General features: G+C 38.6%; 1 protein-coding gene across 1 annotated transcript in view; it reads right to left on the bottom strand.

The window, feature by feature from the left end:
• The window catches only part of LOC104621191 (copine-8-like), a gene marked incomplete at its 5' end in the record, with an annotated part of 41081 nt that extends 21520 nt beyond the window's left edge, over window positions 1–19561 (bottom strand). Inside the window, 5 exons of the mRNA XM_010287615.1 lie at window positions 1260–1364; window positions 3143–3246; window positions 7904–7967; window positions 19232–19308; window positions 19530–19561. Coding sequence (XP_010285917.1) covers window positions 1260–1364; window positions 3143–3246; window positions 7904–7967; window positions 19232–19308; window positions 19530–19561 — 382 coding nt within the window. The remainder of the gene's footprint in view (window positions 1–1259; window positions 1365–3142; window positions 3247–7903; window positions 7968–19231; window positions 19309–19529) is intronic.
• Between the last annotated feature and the right edge of the window lie 247 nt (window positions 19562–19808).

The following is a 19808-nucleotide window of genomic DNA, read 5'->3' as shown; positions in this document are numbered from 1 at the left end:
TCCCTACATGCAGCAATATGTTTCAACAAAGGATTTGGCTTCTGCTGACGGAAATATTAGTTCATGGTTAGAAGAACGCAATACTAAACTTCTTTTTATTTTAATCAGTAAGATAAAATACCTTAACTTCTATAAGATAGTAAGATATGATCATACCAATCTTAATAAAACAGATGTAACAGGGGTTATAAAGCATTCAAACCAGATTTCTGACCTTTTGCCTTTGAAATATCCAGGCAACTACAGTTTGCATCTCTTGTATTTTTCAGAGTCTATGTAAAGCTGAATAGAACCTTAGCACACTTATCCATCTATCTGCTACATTCAGCTTACATATTATGCATATTTTTATGCTAGTCTTCATGTATTTCCTTAATGATTTTAAACTACATATTACACTATACACTGCTAAAAGTATTACGACTAATTGATAAGTCTGTACTTCCTCACAGTCTTACTAAAATAATTCCAGTACTGCAGATTTCAGGTAGCGGAGACAGATGAACTACCAGACATTTAACTCAATACTTAATAGTAACACCAATATCTAAATGCATTTCAAAACATGAATGGTGACAACATAACAAGAAGTAATCAAGACGGAATTAAACATTTTTCTTGTTGATATTATTAAAAGTTAACACGTCCATTTTTTAAGGAGTTTAAAAACATCCATCGTTCCTCAACTAATTTGCTTGTTATTATTGGTAAAATATTGGTTAAAAACATGATGTTATTACCATGTTTTTCCAAGATGAATCCTTTTGAATGGGATCACTGAAAACTTCAAATCTGAAGATGATGCTGATTACCTTCTGCGTTTGTCATCTACTTACCTATGTATTTTAAAGGCTTTCATTTAGCAGCATCCTCTGACATTACAAAGTTACCCAAGGAAAGCAGATCATCATTGTTTTTCATTGAAACGTTATTAAAAAATACTTGTGCACATTAGTAACAGTGGCCATTCTTCAAATTAATCTTTTCTTTCTGTTTCTTAATCACACTACAGAGAGCGAAGAATTTTTTTCCAGAAAACAGCACTAACATTTCCTACAGATTTAGCATATTGGCTTTATTTTTCTAAATTCTTTGATGTGATAAATGGTTTTGAATATATATTATCCTTTCAAAGTGCTGATTAAATAACCTAATAACATCAGGAACTGAACTGCATAGAAAAATTTACATATAAAAGAATACATGAATCTGGGGGGAAAAAAATTGCATATGCTAAGAAACCTTAACCTATAGCTTACCGGTCATAGTCTCCATTACACAGTGCTCTGACAGAAATCTTGAATGCCTGCCACACTGGATTTAATGTATTTTTTATGACTTCTGTTTTGTGGCAGATTGTAAAACTGTAATAAAAGAAGACATATTTTGTATTTCTTTACTTTCTGTGTCATCAAACATGGTATCAAAAGAGTTTTAATCTGCATTCACTCATACAGTGTCCATATAAAATTTAAGATAAGAAAAAAAGAAATGCAGTGAGGACTGAAGAGGACAGACATATTTGAGAGAGATTACAGACTAGGGTGCTAAACAACTCTAAAACTAAAATGTTTTTACCCAAAACTTTGACAAGAATTACAACCATTCAGTGAGTTATTTCAGGTAAGAGCAGTTTCTATCCCACTTGTTTAAACAGGCCTTGTACAGCCATGAACCAGCCACAGATCCAGAAAGCAAGTGGTCTGGTAAGGATTTTACTCTTGCTTAGCAATTAAGAAAATGAGCCAAGGGTGTCATGGCTTTCTGATGCTTGTTCCCCATTTTATGTCTATGTTTTTTTAACCAGGGCTGTCTCAGGTAAAACATACCTGTTTCACCTCTGTGAGATCCCATGATCACCTTCTCTCAGGTGAAATACAATGAATTGCTTTAATGCATTTTGCTTTCTCTAAATGATGCAAAATTGAAACACTTCTTTTGAATCCTCACCTTGGGGACTGAATTGTTCAAAAGAAAATAGGAGGCAGTGTCACTGGTGAAATCACTATTGAAATTCTGTATACAGACATCACTAAAGTTGTCCTTTGAGGAAGTATCTTCTTTACGTGCCAAAGGCCTATTTTTTTATCCTGGCTATGATTCAGATGGAATGCCTGAAGCTAAGAGACAGAAAAGGGAGCATCCTTCTGCCCATGGGTGCGGAAGTACTGCCCCAGCCTCCTGCTGGATTCCTGGAAGGAAGTGGAGAAGCATGGCACTCAAGGCCAAGAGAAACTGCATATACCAGCACTCCCAGTAATGCCCAGACAAATTCCACTAATGACCTTAATGCCAGTCAAAAAGGAGCCGTAACGCCTTCAGGCTTGCAGTTTAAGATATTCAGCATTTATTCAGGAAGCTGTTCCTATAATCTGCCTCCGAGAGGAAAAGAGCAGGGAACAGACACACATATACCCATACAAAGGTTTATGTTAACAACAGTTCCAGTTAAGTTTCTGAAACAAGTAATATCATACATATCTAGCCTTTGGTTTGATACGATGTTATATGTGATGAATATCGGTTTCCAGGAAAACTTAACCTGCCATTAGACCCCCCACATCAGCAGTATGTTGACCAGAAGTTAACACGTCAAGGTCTTGGCAGAAGAACAGGAGAGATTAACTTACTTCAACAAATTAAACCATGAATGTAGCAAACAGCCACTTGTAAAAAAAAAATAGTTCTATTTAAGGTATTTTTGAATTCTATTTCCTAGAACTTGGTCAACCAGATAAAGATATTTCCAAATTTGCAGCATAAAATTTTTTTACCTAAAACAATTCCTAAGCATTAGCATATTCTGCAGCTACAATTTTCTTTGAGAATTCTATTTAATTTAAAGGTATGCTATATCATTGCAAAAGTAACGCTCTTCAACTATTTTTATTACAATTAATTTTCATAGTGCTCTATATTTATCATACATTCAACTCTTAAAACTCTGAGTTGCAGTATTTGATCTATTTGTTACAATAGTTTTATTCCTATACTGCATAATATGGTATACTTAAACCCAAAAAACATTGTAAAAGAAACACAGCTTAATCTGACAAATATAAAAAGATATGAAAACTATATTACATTCTGCAAATAACTAAGTTGCCTTCTGTTTAGCAGAAATACTTAAACAGGCATCTACCTTCCATCTTCATTGCTTCGATGAAATACAAGGAAAGGGTCAGATTTCCCAAAGAAGTCCTTCTTGTCTAGTTTGTTCGCACAAAATTGCATTAAAACTGAATCCTGAAATGGGTAATACAGAAAAATTACATACAGTATGCAGTTTACTACACTAAAATAAATCTAAAAAATCATTGACTAATAACCATACAAATAGAAAACAAAATAAATTAGGGTATCTGCCTTCTAGACGCCCTCAATATATTCAAATTCCTGCAATGTCCTTAGAGTGCAGTTTGAACTGCTGGAACTAAGAATTCCTTCAGAGGGGGGTGCAGAGGAAGGATAAATTTCTATGCTAACTGCCTCAGGATTTTTCCAGTATTTTCTGACATCCAAAATTGCATTCTGAGGGAAGTAAATGCACAGGCAAGGAACACGTATTAGAATTAATTTTAAGAACTCCAGTGAGACACAACTAAGCCTCATTCCTGCAGTGACTTAAACCTGCAGTTGTCTGCTCCTGCTGTCTGTAAGGCAAATGGCTTAGCTGCTTGCTATTCAGAGTTTAGAAGGTTCCAGAAAATGAGCTTGGAAGATACCAAATACACCCATTCTGATGACAAATAAGGAAAAAAATTCCTTTCCTGTGGTCAGGCAAACTGATAGTCACGTGTGGTCACCTCTTTGGGTAGAGTCAAGAATGCGAGAAGGATTATAAATGCAAAGATAAACCTGCAGGCTCACCAGCTAACTGGGGCAGGGCTTGCTGGAAGACTGTGTTCCATAAACAGGTCTACAGGTGTAACTGCAGCGAAAGGAAGACTAGGGAAAATGTGGGCTCACCACTGAGTGGGGCAGGGAAACAGGTGACAAAGGACATGGAAAAGTCCATGTTTCTCATAGCCTTCTATGCCTTGATCTTTACTGGTAAGATTTGCCTTCAAGAATCTTGGGCAACTGAGACCCAGACCTGCAAAAGTCTGGAAGAAGGATGACTTGCCCTTGGTAGAGGAGGATGAGGTAAGGAAACATTTAAGCCGACTGGACATACAGAAGTCCATGGGACCTAATAGGATGCATCTGTGAGTGCTGATGGAGTTGGCCAATGTCACTGTGAAGCCACTTCGATTGTCTTTGGAAAGTCATATGTTCAGTAGAAGTTCCTGAGGACTGCAAGAAAGAAAATGTCACTCCCGTCTTTGAGAAAGGGCAGGGAAGAGGACCCAGGCCAGTCTCTCCTCAATCGCTGAGAAGATGATAAAGCAAATAATCCTGGAAAACATTTCCAAACACATGAAAGACAAGAAGGTGGCTGAGAGACATTAGCATGGATTTACAAAGGGGGAATTCATGTCTGATCAACCTGAAGTTTTCCCTCATGAAATGAGTGGCTCAATGGATGAGGGGAGACTTGTAGGTGTTCTTTATCTTGACCTTAGCATAGCCTTGGACACTCTCTCCCATAATAACCTTGTTCACAAACTGATGAATTACAGACTAGATAACTGGACAGTGAGGTAGACTGAAAACTGGCTGAAATGTTTGGCTTCGAAGGGTCATGATCAGTGGCACAAAGTCCAGCTGGAGACCAGTCACTAGTGCTGTACCCCAGGTGTCAAAAATACAGCCAATAATATTTAACATCTTCATTAATGTCCTGGATGATGGGACAGAGTAGACCCTCAGCAAGTTTGCAAATGATATGAAACCAGAAGTAGTGGCTTATATACCAGATGGTTGTGCTGCCATTCAGAGACACTTGTACAGGCTGGAAAAAAAAACACACATAAACCACATGGAGTTCAGCAGAGGGAAATGCCAAGTACTCAACCTGGAGGGGAATAACCCCATGCACCAGTACAGGGTGCAGGCCAAACTGCTGGAAAGCAGCTTTGCAGAAAAGGACAGGGGGATCTTGGTGGACACCAAGCTGACCAGTGTGCCCTTGGCAGCAAATAAGGCCAACAGTCTCCTGAGCTGCATTAGGAAAGCTGATAGAAAGATGAAGGAAGTAACCCAGCACTGGTGAGGCCACTACCGGAGTACTGTGTGCAGTTCTGGGCTCCCCTATACAAGACAGACACGGACACACTGGAGCAACTCCAGCAAAAGGGTCACGAAAATGATTAAGGGAGGAGGAGGGGAGAGGTGAGGCTGAGAGAACTGGAATTATTTATGAGAAGAGAAGGCTCAGGGGGATCTTATCAATTTATATAAATACCTGATAGGAGGGAGTAAACAGACTCTGCTTAGTGGTATCCAGTAGAAGAACAAGTGGTAATAGGTACAAATTGGAATACAGGAAATTCCATTTAAATACAAGAAAAAAATTTTTTACTGTGAGTGTGGTGAAACACTGTGGAGTCTCCTTGGTCATACTCAAAACCTGACTGCACTGAGCCCCATGTAACCTGCTCTAAGAAGAGCAAGAGGGTTGAACCAGATGATCTCCCAAAGTCTCTTCCAACCTCACCAATTCAGTGATTCTAAAAATCTTTGCCGTTCTGAATATGACCCATAAAAGTTTGGCAAAAAATCTCAGAAGATCAAGTAAGAATTAACCTAAATACTGAATAACCCTAGGTAGGAAAATACCACAGGGAAAGCATGTGACAGCTGGTAAGCCAGAGCAAGAGACGGTGCGACAGAGTGTGCACATGAAAGAGCATGACAGAGAATGCAAAAGAGAGTACAAGAGAGAGAGACTGAGTCTCAAATTCTTTACAAGCTCCCTTCAGTGACTTTGAACTAGTCACCATCTCTGGAAACATTCAAGGTCAGGTTGGACGGGGCTCTGAGCACCCTGATCTAATTGAAGACCTCCCTGCTCATTGCAGGGGGGGTTAGAGTAGGTGACCTTTAACGGTCCCTTCCAACCCAAACTATTTTATGATTCTATGATTCTGTGATCATATATGTAAAATTTGAGTGGGGTGAATCTGGAAGAACATGAAGGCCTTGCAAGGCATCCAGTATTTGTCTTCATTAAAAGGGAAAGCAAAAAAAATCCCGTTTTGATTATGGATTTAACGACATATTTGTGACTTTTAAGTAGTTTGTTACAACTGGGATACCAATGCTGGTCTTGGAGGATAAACTCAGAATATCAGGAAGAAATTGCTTTTAGTCTCTTTTGAGGTTACCAATAAATGTTTGGGATGATAGCAAACATCTCTTAAGAATGGCAGGAGCTTAACTTAAGAAATGTAGAAGCACAATTTCTGCAGGAAAGCAATTAAATGATGTACCCATTTTGTCATCTGATAAAAGTGTGAACATTTGATCATGTACTACATACAAAAGTTTGAGCTGATGTAAAACAGGGGAAAGACAGGCACTTTCCATGACCATAGTTATTCATTTGTACTAGTAACACAGGAACTTCCTACTGCTAAATGGCAGTTAAATGAGACTGAGTTGGTGCACCTTGTTAACACAACTGTGCAGGACTTGCAGGTTGCTGGAAAAGGCAAATAAGATCTCAGGATGTGTGCTACTCAAATATACTACTATACCATTTCTGCAGACAAATAATACAAACTTGACTAAGCTGGAAATAAGGCACAAAATTAAGGATTTCTTTTTACTTCAAATATCTAATGAACTTCGGAAAATAAGGCCTAAACGGATTAGCTGTCAGATATATTAGTAAAAAGAGAAACATGACTATTGCAGAAAGAGAAAAAAATTAACCACTTACGACATACAAAATCTCTTTAAGACTTTTTGTAGGTTCATCTATTTAATCTTGTACTCTCCAGATCCCCTGTACATTCTCATCAAACATCTGATACTACTTTCTTCATTTAAGACTTGCTACCTTGGCATTACAAACTCTTCAAAGATACACCCTACAGCCCCATCCAATATATACCATGCTTTGCAAACTGCCCCCCTCCTCAGATTCCAACCAGTCTTTATCACCCCGTTATCTATAATCCTTCTTTATTCTTCCTTACAGTCTCTGTTTCCCTATGATTTATGGATTACAGCTAGCTCTGTCCGTGCTGGGAAGCAACTCAGCTGGCCTGGCTTGCCAGGGGCTTTCTGGCCAGCAAGCCCCCTCCTCTGTCCAATCCACTTCTCCATGAACCCTAGGAGCAGACGGAGCAGTGACAATCTTGGGGAAGGTCAGGACCACCCCATGTTTCTCCCCTTAACCAGTCAAATTCCCTGCTGCCCCCCACCCCCAATATTATTCTGTTTTCTATTAAATAAGTAGGCATCTGCCATTAACAGGCCAAAGAAGTATTCACTTTCTTTAAACAAAACTGTTTAAACTCTTAGAGCGATTTTTTGAAATACCTTACTACTTTTTTCCAATAAACATTAATTCCACATTTTTCACATTTTTAAAATAATATGACTCCCTATTACCATAAAGCCTTTTAATTATAAGGTTAAAAATCCGAAATTTTACTATGATGTTCATGTGACATTAATATTCCATAATGGAAACATCATTCCATGGCTGAAACAAAAGGATCTTTGTTAAAAATTGGACACTAAGAGATTAAAAGGTAATTACTTGGGGTAACAAAGACTAGATTTAAAACTCATCTAAGAATCAAAAACTTTATGCTTCGTATTGTTTTCTGCTTCTTTCTGCTTCTGCCATCTAAAACTTAGAGTAACTCACAGGAAAAAAAGTCTCCTAACTTCTTACATATATCACAAAATGCAAATTTATACATTATACTTGTGACAATCTATTGCAGTGTTATATGACAAAATCATTTTCATTTTATTTTTGAAAAAGCAATAAACACACACGTACCCGGCAACAGCCCAGTTCCTCTGCTGTTACTATGACTGTTCCACATTTCTTCCCAGGAATTCCTCTGTAAGAAAATACAACTACATCACCTCAGTTCCTTAGTATCATTTATGAAAGTTACAATTGACACAGGTAAGCACAAAGTAAGCTTTCAAGTCACAAAACTGATGGCATACTATACAGTTTTCCTTTTCTGTCACTTGCCCTGGGTAAAAAAGTTGGTTTACTCTAAGTGAATTGGTAAATGAGTTGCATATTTATTCTAACTAGCGAGAAACAAATCAGTTTCAATTTTACAGGAAATTGCATAAAAAGTTTAAATGGGATGAAATAACAACATCAGAAATTCTACTTTCCTCCCTCCCATTGATCTTTCATTTAGAGATGACTCTACAACTTAGAAGTTGAAAACCATCCATTTGCAAATTTTCCTTAAACAAATTACCTAAAATATACTTAAAACTATACACCAGCCTTATTTTACAGTATTTATTCTGGAATGTTTATGAAGACACATAATAATCTCACCACCGTATCAGAAACAGTAGTTGCAAAATAAATTATAATTCACCCAGACAGCAATTAAAAACATGCTGCTGCAATGCCAGAAAGAACAGAGCAGATTCTTAGCATGAAGAACAATGCAGAAACGGAAGACCCACACATAATCTGATAGTATTCAGTGGCAGCAGCCTTTTGGGGGCTGAGGAGAACAAATATTTAGATGCAACCCTTGCGTGACACTATACTACAAATGAGAAGTTCTGTAATATTGTAATGTCTATTAGTACGTCCATTAGCACACACTTTGGCAATTACTTCCAGATTTTTTTCAAAACTAATCCTATTGCTTATGCTCAGTTTCTTTCTAGTTCTTTATTTATTTATGTCTTTCTTGAAAATAATTAATTATTGGAATAAAATTACTTTCCAAGAAGACATTAAGGTAAAATTATATTTTTGTATTATTTAGTTTATAAGAGAACTAGAGGGCACTCCTGTTCTTCTGTTATGACAAAACATTAACGAGAACATTTACTCTTGTTCTTATTTCACTTTTTAGTTTCCTCAATCCTTTTGTAATTTTTTACAATGCTCTAGAACTTGAAAAATGTTTAGCAAGACTGTGGTATAATAAAGAACTGGTGGGAAAATAGTTCTTAAAAGCAGATAGAAGTTTAGAAATTATGAATAGAGGGAGCAAATACTGATGCAAATTTCTGAAAGCTCACTGAAATTCTTCTTTAAAAATTGATGTTTAAGTTTATAAGGAATACATCAGGGAATGCTGCTGCTATACTGTTGCAGTCATTTTCCAGTAATCAGAGAGCTCCCCGGTGTGTAGGGATGGGGTCAGGAAGGCCAAGGTGCAGCTGGAGCTGAACTTGGCAATGGATGCAAAGAATAGTAAGAAGGGCTTCTACAGCTATGTCAGCCAGAAAAGGAAGGTCAAAGAAAGCGTACCCCCCTTGATGAGCAAGACTGGCAGACTGGTAACAACTGGACAAGAAGGCTGAGGTACTCAACAACTTCTTTGCCTCACTCTTCACTGGCAGTCTCTCTTCCCACACTTCTCAAGGGGATCAACTGCAAGACAGGGACTGGAGGAGCGAAGTCCCTCCCACTTTAAGAGATCAGGTTTCAGACCATCTGAGGAACCTAAACATACATAAGTCTATGGGATCGGATGAGATGTGGGACCTGAAGAGATGCATTGCAGAGTCCTGAGGGAACGGGCTGATGTAGTTGTCAAGCCACTCCCCATGATACTTGAAAAGTCCTGGCAGTCAGGTGAAGTCCCTGGAGACTGGGAAAAGGGAAACACTGCACCCATTTTTAAAAGAGGTAGCAAGGAGGACCCTGGGAACTACCAACCTGTCAGCCTCACCTCTGTGCCTGGGAAGATCATGGAAGAGATCCTCCTGGAAGTTCTGCTAAGGCACATGGAGGACAGGGAGGCGATGTGAGACAGCCAGCATGGCTTCACCAAGGGCAAGTCCTGCCTGACCAACCTAGTGGCCTTCTATGAGGGAGTGACCATATCAGTGGACAAGGAACGAACTACCGATGTTATCTATGGTCACCCCTAACATCCTTCTCTCTACGCTGGAGATGTGGATTTGATGGGTGGACTATTCAGTGGATGAGGAACTGCTTGGATGGTCATATCCAGACGGTAATGGTCAATGGCTCAATGTCCAGACAGAGATCAGTGACGAGTGGTGTCCCTCAGGGGTCCGTACTGGGACCAGGACTGTTTAATATCTTCATTAATGACACAGACAGTTGGATCAAGGGCACCCTCAGCAAGTTTGCAGATCGCACCAAGCTGAGTGGTGCTGTTGACATGCCTGAGGGACGCAATGCCATCCAGAGGGACCTGGACAAGCTCGAGGAATGGGCCCGTGGGAACTTCATGAGGTTCAACAAGGACAAGGGCAGGGTTCTATACCTGGGTTGGGGCAGTACAGTACCAGTACAGGCTGGGGGATGAAGGGATTGAGAGCAGCCCTGCCGAGAATGACTTGGGGGTACTGGTGGATGAAAAGAATGCTCATGAGCAAGTAGTGTGCGCTAGAAGGCCAGCCATATCCTCGGTTGCATCCAAAGAAGCATGGCCAGCAGGTCAAAGGTGGTGATTCTGTCCCTCTACTCTGCCCTGCTGAGACCCCATCTGGAGTCCTGCATACAGCTCTGAAACCCTCAGCACAGGAAAGACATGGACCTGTTGGAACAGGTCCAGAAAAAGGCCACCAAAATGATCAGAGGAATGGAACACCTCTCCTATGAGGACAGGCTGAGAGAGTTGGGGTTGTTCAGCCTGGAGAAGAGAAGGCTCCGGGGAGACCTTATTGCAGCCTTCCAGTACTTAAAGAGGCCTTACAAGAAAGATGGGGACAGACTTTTTAGTAGGGCCTGTTGCGATAGGACAAGGAGTAATGGTTTTAAACTAAAAGAGGGTAGATTTAGACTAAATATAAGGAAGAAATTTTTTACAGTGAAGGTGGTGAAATACAAAATTTATGGCACTCTTCCATTTAATGTGGTATGACTTATAAAGTACAATACTTTAAGGCCAAATGGAGAATTTTCTTTAAATAACAGAAAAAAATAATCTGGTCATTCCAAATGTTACACGGTATGATTCACAGTTTCATCAGCATCTTCAAATCATCTAGTTTTAAAGCTGTCACCCTTCAACAGCTCATAACTGAAAATACTCATTTTAGCCTCTGTAGCAATGGGATATCAAAATTGAAATCTCAGATTTTCAAAAGATGAAATCACTGCATTTTTTCTTTTCAACAGTACTTCTTGAAGCTTCAAAAACCTTTGAAATTTGGTAGTAACAGCAGTAGTAGAAATGACTTAGTTATCAGGGTGACACTGACCTTACATGGTAAAATGTTTCAAGGAACAAATGACCATGACCCCAACTTTGACTGGGAAGGAAGAAATAGAAATCTCAGAAGTGTAACTAAAAAAACCCGTAAATTCCAGCACCACAATTCTGTAGGTTATGCCAACTCAAATAGAAAGCATTGGTAGAATTACCATTACCTGAATCAAATTCTTCGTACTGAAGTATTTGAGCCCAGTTCACTGTGCCATTAGGGACATATTTGAGATGTAGTCTGGGCAGTGACAGTACTTTGAAGAAAAAACATGAAGCATTTCCTTTGGTGTGAAAAGTCAAACAGATTTGTCACACTTCCAAGATTATTGCGTCAGATGCTAGACTGTGAAAAATACAACTCTGATCATCTCCTAAAGAGCTAGAGGCCTGAAGTAAACTGTTAGTAAGCAAGCCCCATTTCTGACAAACTGGTCATCAAACAGTTGCCATTTGATAGAGAACCTTGTGCTACCCTGTCTGCACTTACAATGCATGGCAGTCAATGTCTGCCTGTCTCAAACTGAGATTTGCACATGAAGCCATTTATGTGAAGACGTGCTTCATTTCATCTTATGACCATGAATGCCACAGGATGTCCAATCCCAAGACATAGAAGTGTCTGCAATTACCACTCTGAAGGATGAGGGAAACTGGAGAGGCAATCCCCTGAAGATATCTGGGTGGGTATGACAGAAAAAAAAGGGAATTCGTGATTGTTTAGTAGATGTGAAAAGTACACACAGTACAGTCATATCTGAAAGCATTTGGGGTAAGGTTTGGCTTGATGTATCACCAAGGTTCTCAAGGATGCATGCCTTATAAAAGAGGGGTAATATTACCATGATGAGGTGAAGTGTTTAGTTGAGATTAGCACAGAATTTCTCTACAGAACAAAAAGTTCTCATTATTCAGGAACTAAAAACTCTACCAAATGACCTCTACGTTTTGTGACACTATTAAGTATAAACTTTGTATGCTTGTCTTAAGACTACAATCATGAAAACCCTGAACCTGTAGGTGTTCTACAGTGATCACCTCTTTTTGGACACTATTTGAGGGAGCAAGCAATTTGACTGTTAGAGGAACCGAACAGAAGACCATCATCAAATGAAAGCATCAACAACACCTGCATGTCTCTAGACAAGATACAGTCTTGAGGAGTAATTATTATCTCCTTAGACAAATGATTCCATGATTGAGACACCACATTTGCAGCATCTAGAGAAGTTTGAAAGGACACTCTGAAGACCACTTGGGCTTTAACAAGGACTGAAAAGAGGACGTTTCCAGAGTTGGTGAAGAAGTCAGAGAAAGATGACAATTCATCTGGGAAGTCAAACCTGAGAGGTTGAACAGAGCCTCCAATTTTGCAAGCTGAAACTGCAATGAGGCAGAGGATGGAACATTTTTCAGATGACTAAAAAATTTACAGTCTTATCCCTGAATTTATAGAACCTAGATCTCTGGCAGTCACAACCACAGATAACAGGGCAGGACAAATATATAGGAAGTCCCAATTCCAAGGTTTAGATGTTTTTCTATCAATTACATTCACAGCAAGATGGCAGGGGAATGAACTTCCCAAAATAGGCCAGCTGGCTCCAGCACAGCCTCATTAGCAAGCAATGGCACTCAGATGTGAATAACTAGCATAGAATGTTCATTAAGCTCTGCCATGGCTCTGCCTCCTTATTAAAGGGAATCCCTACAGGAATGCACTTAGTAAATCCTGAAAGAAGCATTACTTAGAGTTATAAATGAGGTTAGCATCTTCTCTCTAGGAAGACAGAACATGCAAATATCTAATTCTGAACAATGTCTGGGAAGGTGACATTCCCTTGAGAGAAAAATAAAGCTGTGTCATTTTTGGAAGTAGATATATCTGCACCATATCCTTTCATGCTAATACAACTGGGGCATGCAAGGCCAGCCTGAGTAAACCTTACACATGGAGCTTGTCTTGAGAAAGCATTTAATGAAGCTAGTAACCCAACGGGTAAAGGGAGTAAACATTACCGTTAAAATGTCAGATTCTCTGTTTCACCTGCTTTGTATGACTAAATTTACTTTCCAAGAGACATTATCCAGAGCAAATGTTCACCTCTGTACCTGGCCAGCCTCTAAAATGAAGTGCAACACTGAAGTATGTTCTTGAACAAAAACTCTCATAGTCACAGGGATAACAGGCCAGCACACTACCATACTGGGAGCAAGAGTCTTCTGTGACAGTCTGCATTGAATTCAAAGCCCTTAATGGTGTCAGAAACAGAGACAGAGGATCAGGAGACATCCAAGACCAAATTAGGTTCATGCCTCAGAGTAAGACCAACGAAACTGCAAGTCATGCCCGTCATGAAGGCGGAGAAGAAAAATGTGTGTTTATAACTTCACTTTTGCATGCACCATGAAGGTTAGTAGCAAGGTATGTTTTAGCCTGGCTGACAGACGGCTGCAAAGGTGACCCTCCAGGCTTGAGATGTTTCACCATCATTTTGATGAAGAGTATCCTTTCATGGTAGACCTTCTAAGGTAACTATCCCTGGTGATATACAATCTGACTTGCAGTTTGCAAGCTCACAGCAGCCATGGAGTTCTGAATCTCACGAGGCTTTTGTAAATGTCCAAAGTAGATAGATATGAAGTTTAAGCTTCAAGTCTTTCTAATTTTCATTTTGAAAGAATGTCAGAGCTTACTTCAATGCTGTGCTGGTTTTGGCTGGGGTAGAGTTAATTTTCTTCATAGTAGCTAGTATGGGTCTGTGTTTTGGATTTGTGCTGAAAACAGTGTTGATAATACAGAGATGTCTTCCTTATTGCTGAGCAGTGCTTACACAGAGTCAAGGCCTTTTCTGCTTCTCACACCACCCCACCAGCAAGTAGGCTGGGGGTGCACAAGAAGTTGTGGTGGGGACACAGCCAGGACAGCTGACCCCAACTGACCAAAGGGATATTCCATACCGTATGACATCATGCTCAGCATACAAAGCTGGGGGAAGAAGAAGGAAGGGGGGGACATTTGGAATGACTGCATTTGTCTTCCCAAATAACTGTGATGGAGCCCTGCCTTCCTGAAGATGGCTGAACACCTGCCTGCCAATGGGAAGTGGTGAATGAATTCCTTGTTTTGCTTTGCTTGCGTGCGCAGATTTTGCTTTACATACTAAACTGTCTTTATCTCAACCCACAAGTTTTCTCACGTTTGCTCTTCTGATCCACTTCCCTCCACTGAGGTGGAGTGGGCAAGCGGCTGTGCGGTGCTTAGTTGCTGGCTGGGGTTAAATCATGACAAATGCCAATCAAAGAATGGAATTCAAGCTGCTCAAGTACAAAAAGTGCTACTTCAGTAGGGTAGCTGATTGGGACTAAAACAGTACTGGGCATTCTCTTTTTTGTGCATCCATTGGCAGAGAACAGAAAAGGCAAAATTTTAACGATCTTCAGAAATACTGTGAAGAGAAAAAGCTGTCTGATCTTAAGTAACAGATCACAAAGAACGTTCAAGTTATGTGAATGTGGATTTGACTTTGTAAAGAGAACGGTAAATTCAAAGCATTAAATATCCTCAGGAATGGAAGACATGCAATATCGTCAATTGAATTATTGTTATTTGACTATTAAGAGACATTAAACACAAGTCTATAAGCAAACAATCCTGAAATGCAATACAGTGGTTTAATGAATAAAGTAAGACGACAAATGTCTCCTAGACACCACGGTATCCATACTTTAAGAGATTCCAGAGTGAACAATCAATCAGGCACAGTTGTCTAGCCACTGTCAAAAGCACCAATGACAAAATAAAACCTGAACACTGGGAAGAGCTGATAAAAAGTCAAGAACTTTCTCATTAACAATTAACAAGTATCTACCCATGCCACATATAACAAAAAGGAAGGTATATTTAAAAATCTTGCAGGGGGACAACTGATTTGGGTCCATTTAGTAACTGTTATAGAAGAGAGTATCAGAAACCAGACCTGAACAATGTTTGTTGACCCAAGAGAAAATGTATTACATAGGGCCACACAACTGTGAAGTAATTGTAAGACCTTTTTTCCATAGAATCTTCACTGATATCTTTTCTTTTCTCATAGCTAATTTCAACTTTAAACTTCATCTGTGTCCTGGTTTCAGCTGGGATAGAATTAATTTTCTTCCTGATAGCTGGTATAATGCTGTGTATTGGATTTGGGATAAATATAATGTTGATAACGTGCTGATGTTTTGGGTTGTTGCTAAACAGTCAAGGACTGTCCAGCTTCTCATGCTGGGCTGCCAGCGAGCAGGCGGGGGGTGCCCAGAAGGCGGGGAGGGGACACAGCCAGGACAGCTGACCCAGGCTGGCCAAAGGGATATTCCATACCATTCAACGTCATGCCTGGTATATAAACCGGAGGAGCTGGCCAGGGAGGGGCCGTGGCTCAGGAACTAACTGGGCATCGAGGTCAGTGGGTGCTGAGCAACTGTGCTGTGCATCACTTGTTTTGTATATACTTTTATCATCATGGTTATTTTTTTTCCTGTCCTATTAAACTATCTTCATCTCAATCCATGAGTTCTACCTTTTTTCCTGATTCTCTTCCCCATCCCATTGGGTGGGGAAAGGGTGAGCAAATGGCTGTGCGGTTGCTTTAGATACCTGCCAGGTTAAACGATGACAACCTTGTTACCCACTTCAGACTTCACTTAACCTGTACTGAGTGATGACAAACTGCTGAATGGCTGATTTTTAATCTACATGTTTAAAATAAATTTCAGGAATTTTCTCATAAAAAAAGTGTAGTGTGCTGAAAAATTTACCACTTTGAAGACAGAACTACAAAGACAGTCAAGAAGTCATCCAGATTTGTCTTACTAAATATGGGCGTCCTCAAAGACAGCACCTTTCTCTGACCAAGTCACCACAGGCTTCCAGCAGAGTCAACTGACAACTAGTCAAAACAGTCAGGGGAGTTGCAACCGTGCAATTCACTGTGGCAGTTAGCATAAGTTAGGCCTAGATAGTGAAAAGTTAGTGAGCTTCTATTTTAGTAGAAGTAAACAAAATAGGGCCAACCTTTTGTCCACATTGACAGGGTACTGTTTGTGTGCTCAAGTAGACAGTCAAACTATGCAACCAACCTGACCATCAAGAGCTAAAAACACATCCAGAACAAGTAGAGAGTATGTATCCCCATCCCATGGTGCTGACTCTCCTGGGACAGCCCTTGGTAGGAGCTGAGAGGGGCTGTTTCTCCAACTGGGTTACCGGATTTAAAAATAAATAGTGTAACAAGTATTGGTGTAGTCCTTGAGGAGGGACGGTGAGGAGGGCAGGAGAGGTTGCGGCGAAGGGGGGAGTAGGGACGATTACTAGGGACTTGTCATAAAGACTGAGTCTGTAAAAACAGTGATCAGGTGACTCAACTATATTTGGAAGCCCTCAAAATTCATCTAAAATGCATTTATTACTGACCTCAATTCTGAATATTAAAGATAATATGAATCATATTGTTAAAGGATGTTGCAGCAGTAATGATCACAGCACTCATTGAGTTCAGTAAGAGAACTACCAGCTTACATTTGTTACAGATCAGTTTGAATCATCGGCAGTTGGCTGTAAATGAGGGAAACTAAATCAAAGGATTTTTTTGATAAAACACTAAGTGAAAAAGTGTTTTACAAGGACTTTTCAAGTTTTTTCATGTTACTCAATTTTTCAGTATGAACTGTATGATAAATGAGTCCAGTTGAAATTTTCCTTTGTATAAAAAACAAATTATTGGAAGGAAGACACAGACAGAATTTAGTCAAGGCTACTGGACTGGGAGGGCATCAATACAAGAATGCCTCCCCACAAAGCAGTGCCAGCCAACCCCTGACATTTATGATTCAAAAGGATTTCAAGTTTGCATAAATCTCAGGAATTCAAGTAGATTAAATCCCATTAAAATATTTTCTAAACTTAAAATATAATCAAAGGAAGTTTACCATAGTTTTTGTAATGGAAACATTTCTTTTACTTTAAAGTTTTTATGATTTCATAAGGACCCTTAGATGAAATTAAAGGAAAACTATGAAAATTTTCTTTTGGTTTATGAATTTAAATGGTCTGTTCTGAACTGTTATTTCATCCAGAAGAAGTTCTAGAGACAAGCTGAAATTATTTTTGGCATTCTTATTGGAAACTTTAGATGCTTTTCCAAGGTTATGCTTGTGTTGGAATTGTAAAAATGTTAAGAATTTAACTGCATTCGGTATTGAGGAGAGTTTTTAGCTTGACAGCTCAACACTTCAAAGTTCTTCAAAGAGAAAATTACAGCTATCATATGAGGGTGTCCTTGAAGCTGACCACTGTTTTCACCACAATGAAAAGTTTAGGGCCACCTTCACAGAACATCACCATGCTCCTTGATACAAACTAAAGAAATGCCTTTTTTAGAAATTTCTTTAATCAATGACATTAAGCTCTTTACATGTACAAGAAAAAAGTCTAATAGTCTCTAATAAAATCTAGGGGAAAAGTTTACCATCGGTGTATTTTGAACACTGATATTAAAATACTGACTTCTGAGAGTCTTCACAGGACTTCCAAGCTACTACTTAAACTAATGTTTAAGTTTGAAGTTGATAGGTACAGGATACATAAAAAGATAAGCAGTGTATAAGCCATATAAACCACCACAGATGGATATAAAAGGGTCACCTGAGTAACAGAAATGGTTGATTACATCAAATATATACAGAGAAGAAAATTTATGGCTAGGAACATATTTCTTAAGAATTTTACACCAGATTAATAATACATCATTCATATAACTTTTGTAGGGACTTTTTTTATATTTGCAGTTATAATAAAATAATATCTAAGTACATTCTGAATTTTGCAAATTGTTGTAGTTCATTCAGATCCTGGTTCTTGTCATTTCAATACAAAGTCAGAATATGTGCCCCGTGTGATGTTTTCATCAAAGTTTGGCCCAAAATAATATAAGGCTTGTTAAGCCTGAAAAACTTAATCTGCCCTTACACGGAAATCAGTGATGAAAAAAAGTAAATGAAGTAATTCCTGGTATATTACTCATAATGAACCCAGTAAAATGGGACAAGAAGAATGCTCCATCAGACAGAATAACCAAATTCATGATCCTTCACTGCAGTGCAATTACTACTAAAGAAAAAAACAAAAAAAACCCCACAAAAATTCAAAATCAAAAGATATTACCATCATATGAAATGCCTAGCTCTAGCTCTACCTTTAAATGTTTGCTTTTAATGTCATATAAGAATTTGTAGCATATATTTAGACAAAAATTGTAAAATATTTTCAATTACTCAACCATTATTTAGGAATAGAAAATGAAGACTGTTCAAATAATTTGTATTTTAAATAACTGTACATCTCTATGAACAATGGTTTGCAAACATCAAAATCTTCCCGGTGAGAGAAAAATCCATTGATCATAAGAATTTTTTTTATAAATTTAGTAGGATAAATAGAAAATATTTGATACGCCAGATTGCCTCATTGCTTGAGAGTTGTATTATAGGGAATAACAGAAATACAAGTAGGAATATTTGGATTTGAAACAGTGAGGGTTTTCTTCCTTGATGCTTGAACAAGAAGCAATAAAGATTTATGACGTGTTAATTTGTAAAGTAGAAAGAAAAATATTTTTAAGATTAGTGTACTCAGACTATTTCTAATGCAAGATATAATGAAGTTGACAGAAATCTTGGATGAGTCAATTCCTTTGGTAATTGTCCAAACTGAAACTTAAATTATCATAGTCTATAAAGAAAGACTTCTATTGTACCTAACAATTTCTTCTCTCTTAGAAGCCATGTCTGTCAATTCTGTGTATCAAGATACCTCACAGCAAAAAAATGCCACAACTCTCACCATGGGAAGCAGTATGTATTCATCCAACATTCAAGAACAACATACTCACACAATTGATTTTTCCAGTCTGCTCCCCTGTGATCCAACGATTTCTCCCAGTGTACAAAACATTTGTCCCAAAAAATCCTGAAAAGCAGGAACATAAAAACTCAAAATTCATATTTCACATTGAAACAAATTTGGTTTCCCATTTATCTGGACTGTTCACTACTGTAGAACACGTTCTGCTGAACGTTGCATCTTAATAATAATTATGCAATAACAAATCATAAAATAGACTTACTATTACATACTTTACAGAACACTGGATTACATTTACAGAAGTAATTCTAACGCACTCCACTTACTGTTTTTATATTGCCTTTTTCATCAACAAAAACTAAATTGAGATAGAAAAAATTTTAAAGTGTTAGAAACATGACTGTTTCTTTACCTTCTTTAACCGGAGCATTTTAACACATTTGTCTTTTATGAAGAGATTCTACACTGATTCTACAAATTCCTTGGTAGTTAATATGTTTGCAGAAATTCAAGCGTATGCAGGATCTGTATGAGCATCCTGGATTGACAATTATACACAAGTGTATGGGGTTCATGTGGCAAGGTTTTGGCAGCTGGGGGGCTGC

This window comes from Phaethon lepturus, unplaced genomic scaffold, assembly GCF_000687285.1.
Source record: "Phaethon lepturus isolate BGI_N335 unplaced genomic scaffold, ASM68728v1 scaffold4895, whole genome shotgun sequence".
In the NCBI taxonomy this organism is placed as follows: Eukaryota; Metazoa; Chordata; class Aves; order Phaethontiformes; family Phaethontidae; genus Phaethon; species Phaethon lepturus.
Note: the sequence above shows the minus strand (reverse complement) of the source record. Positions and strands in the feature narration are given on the sequence as shown.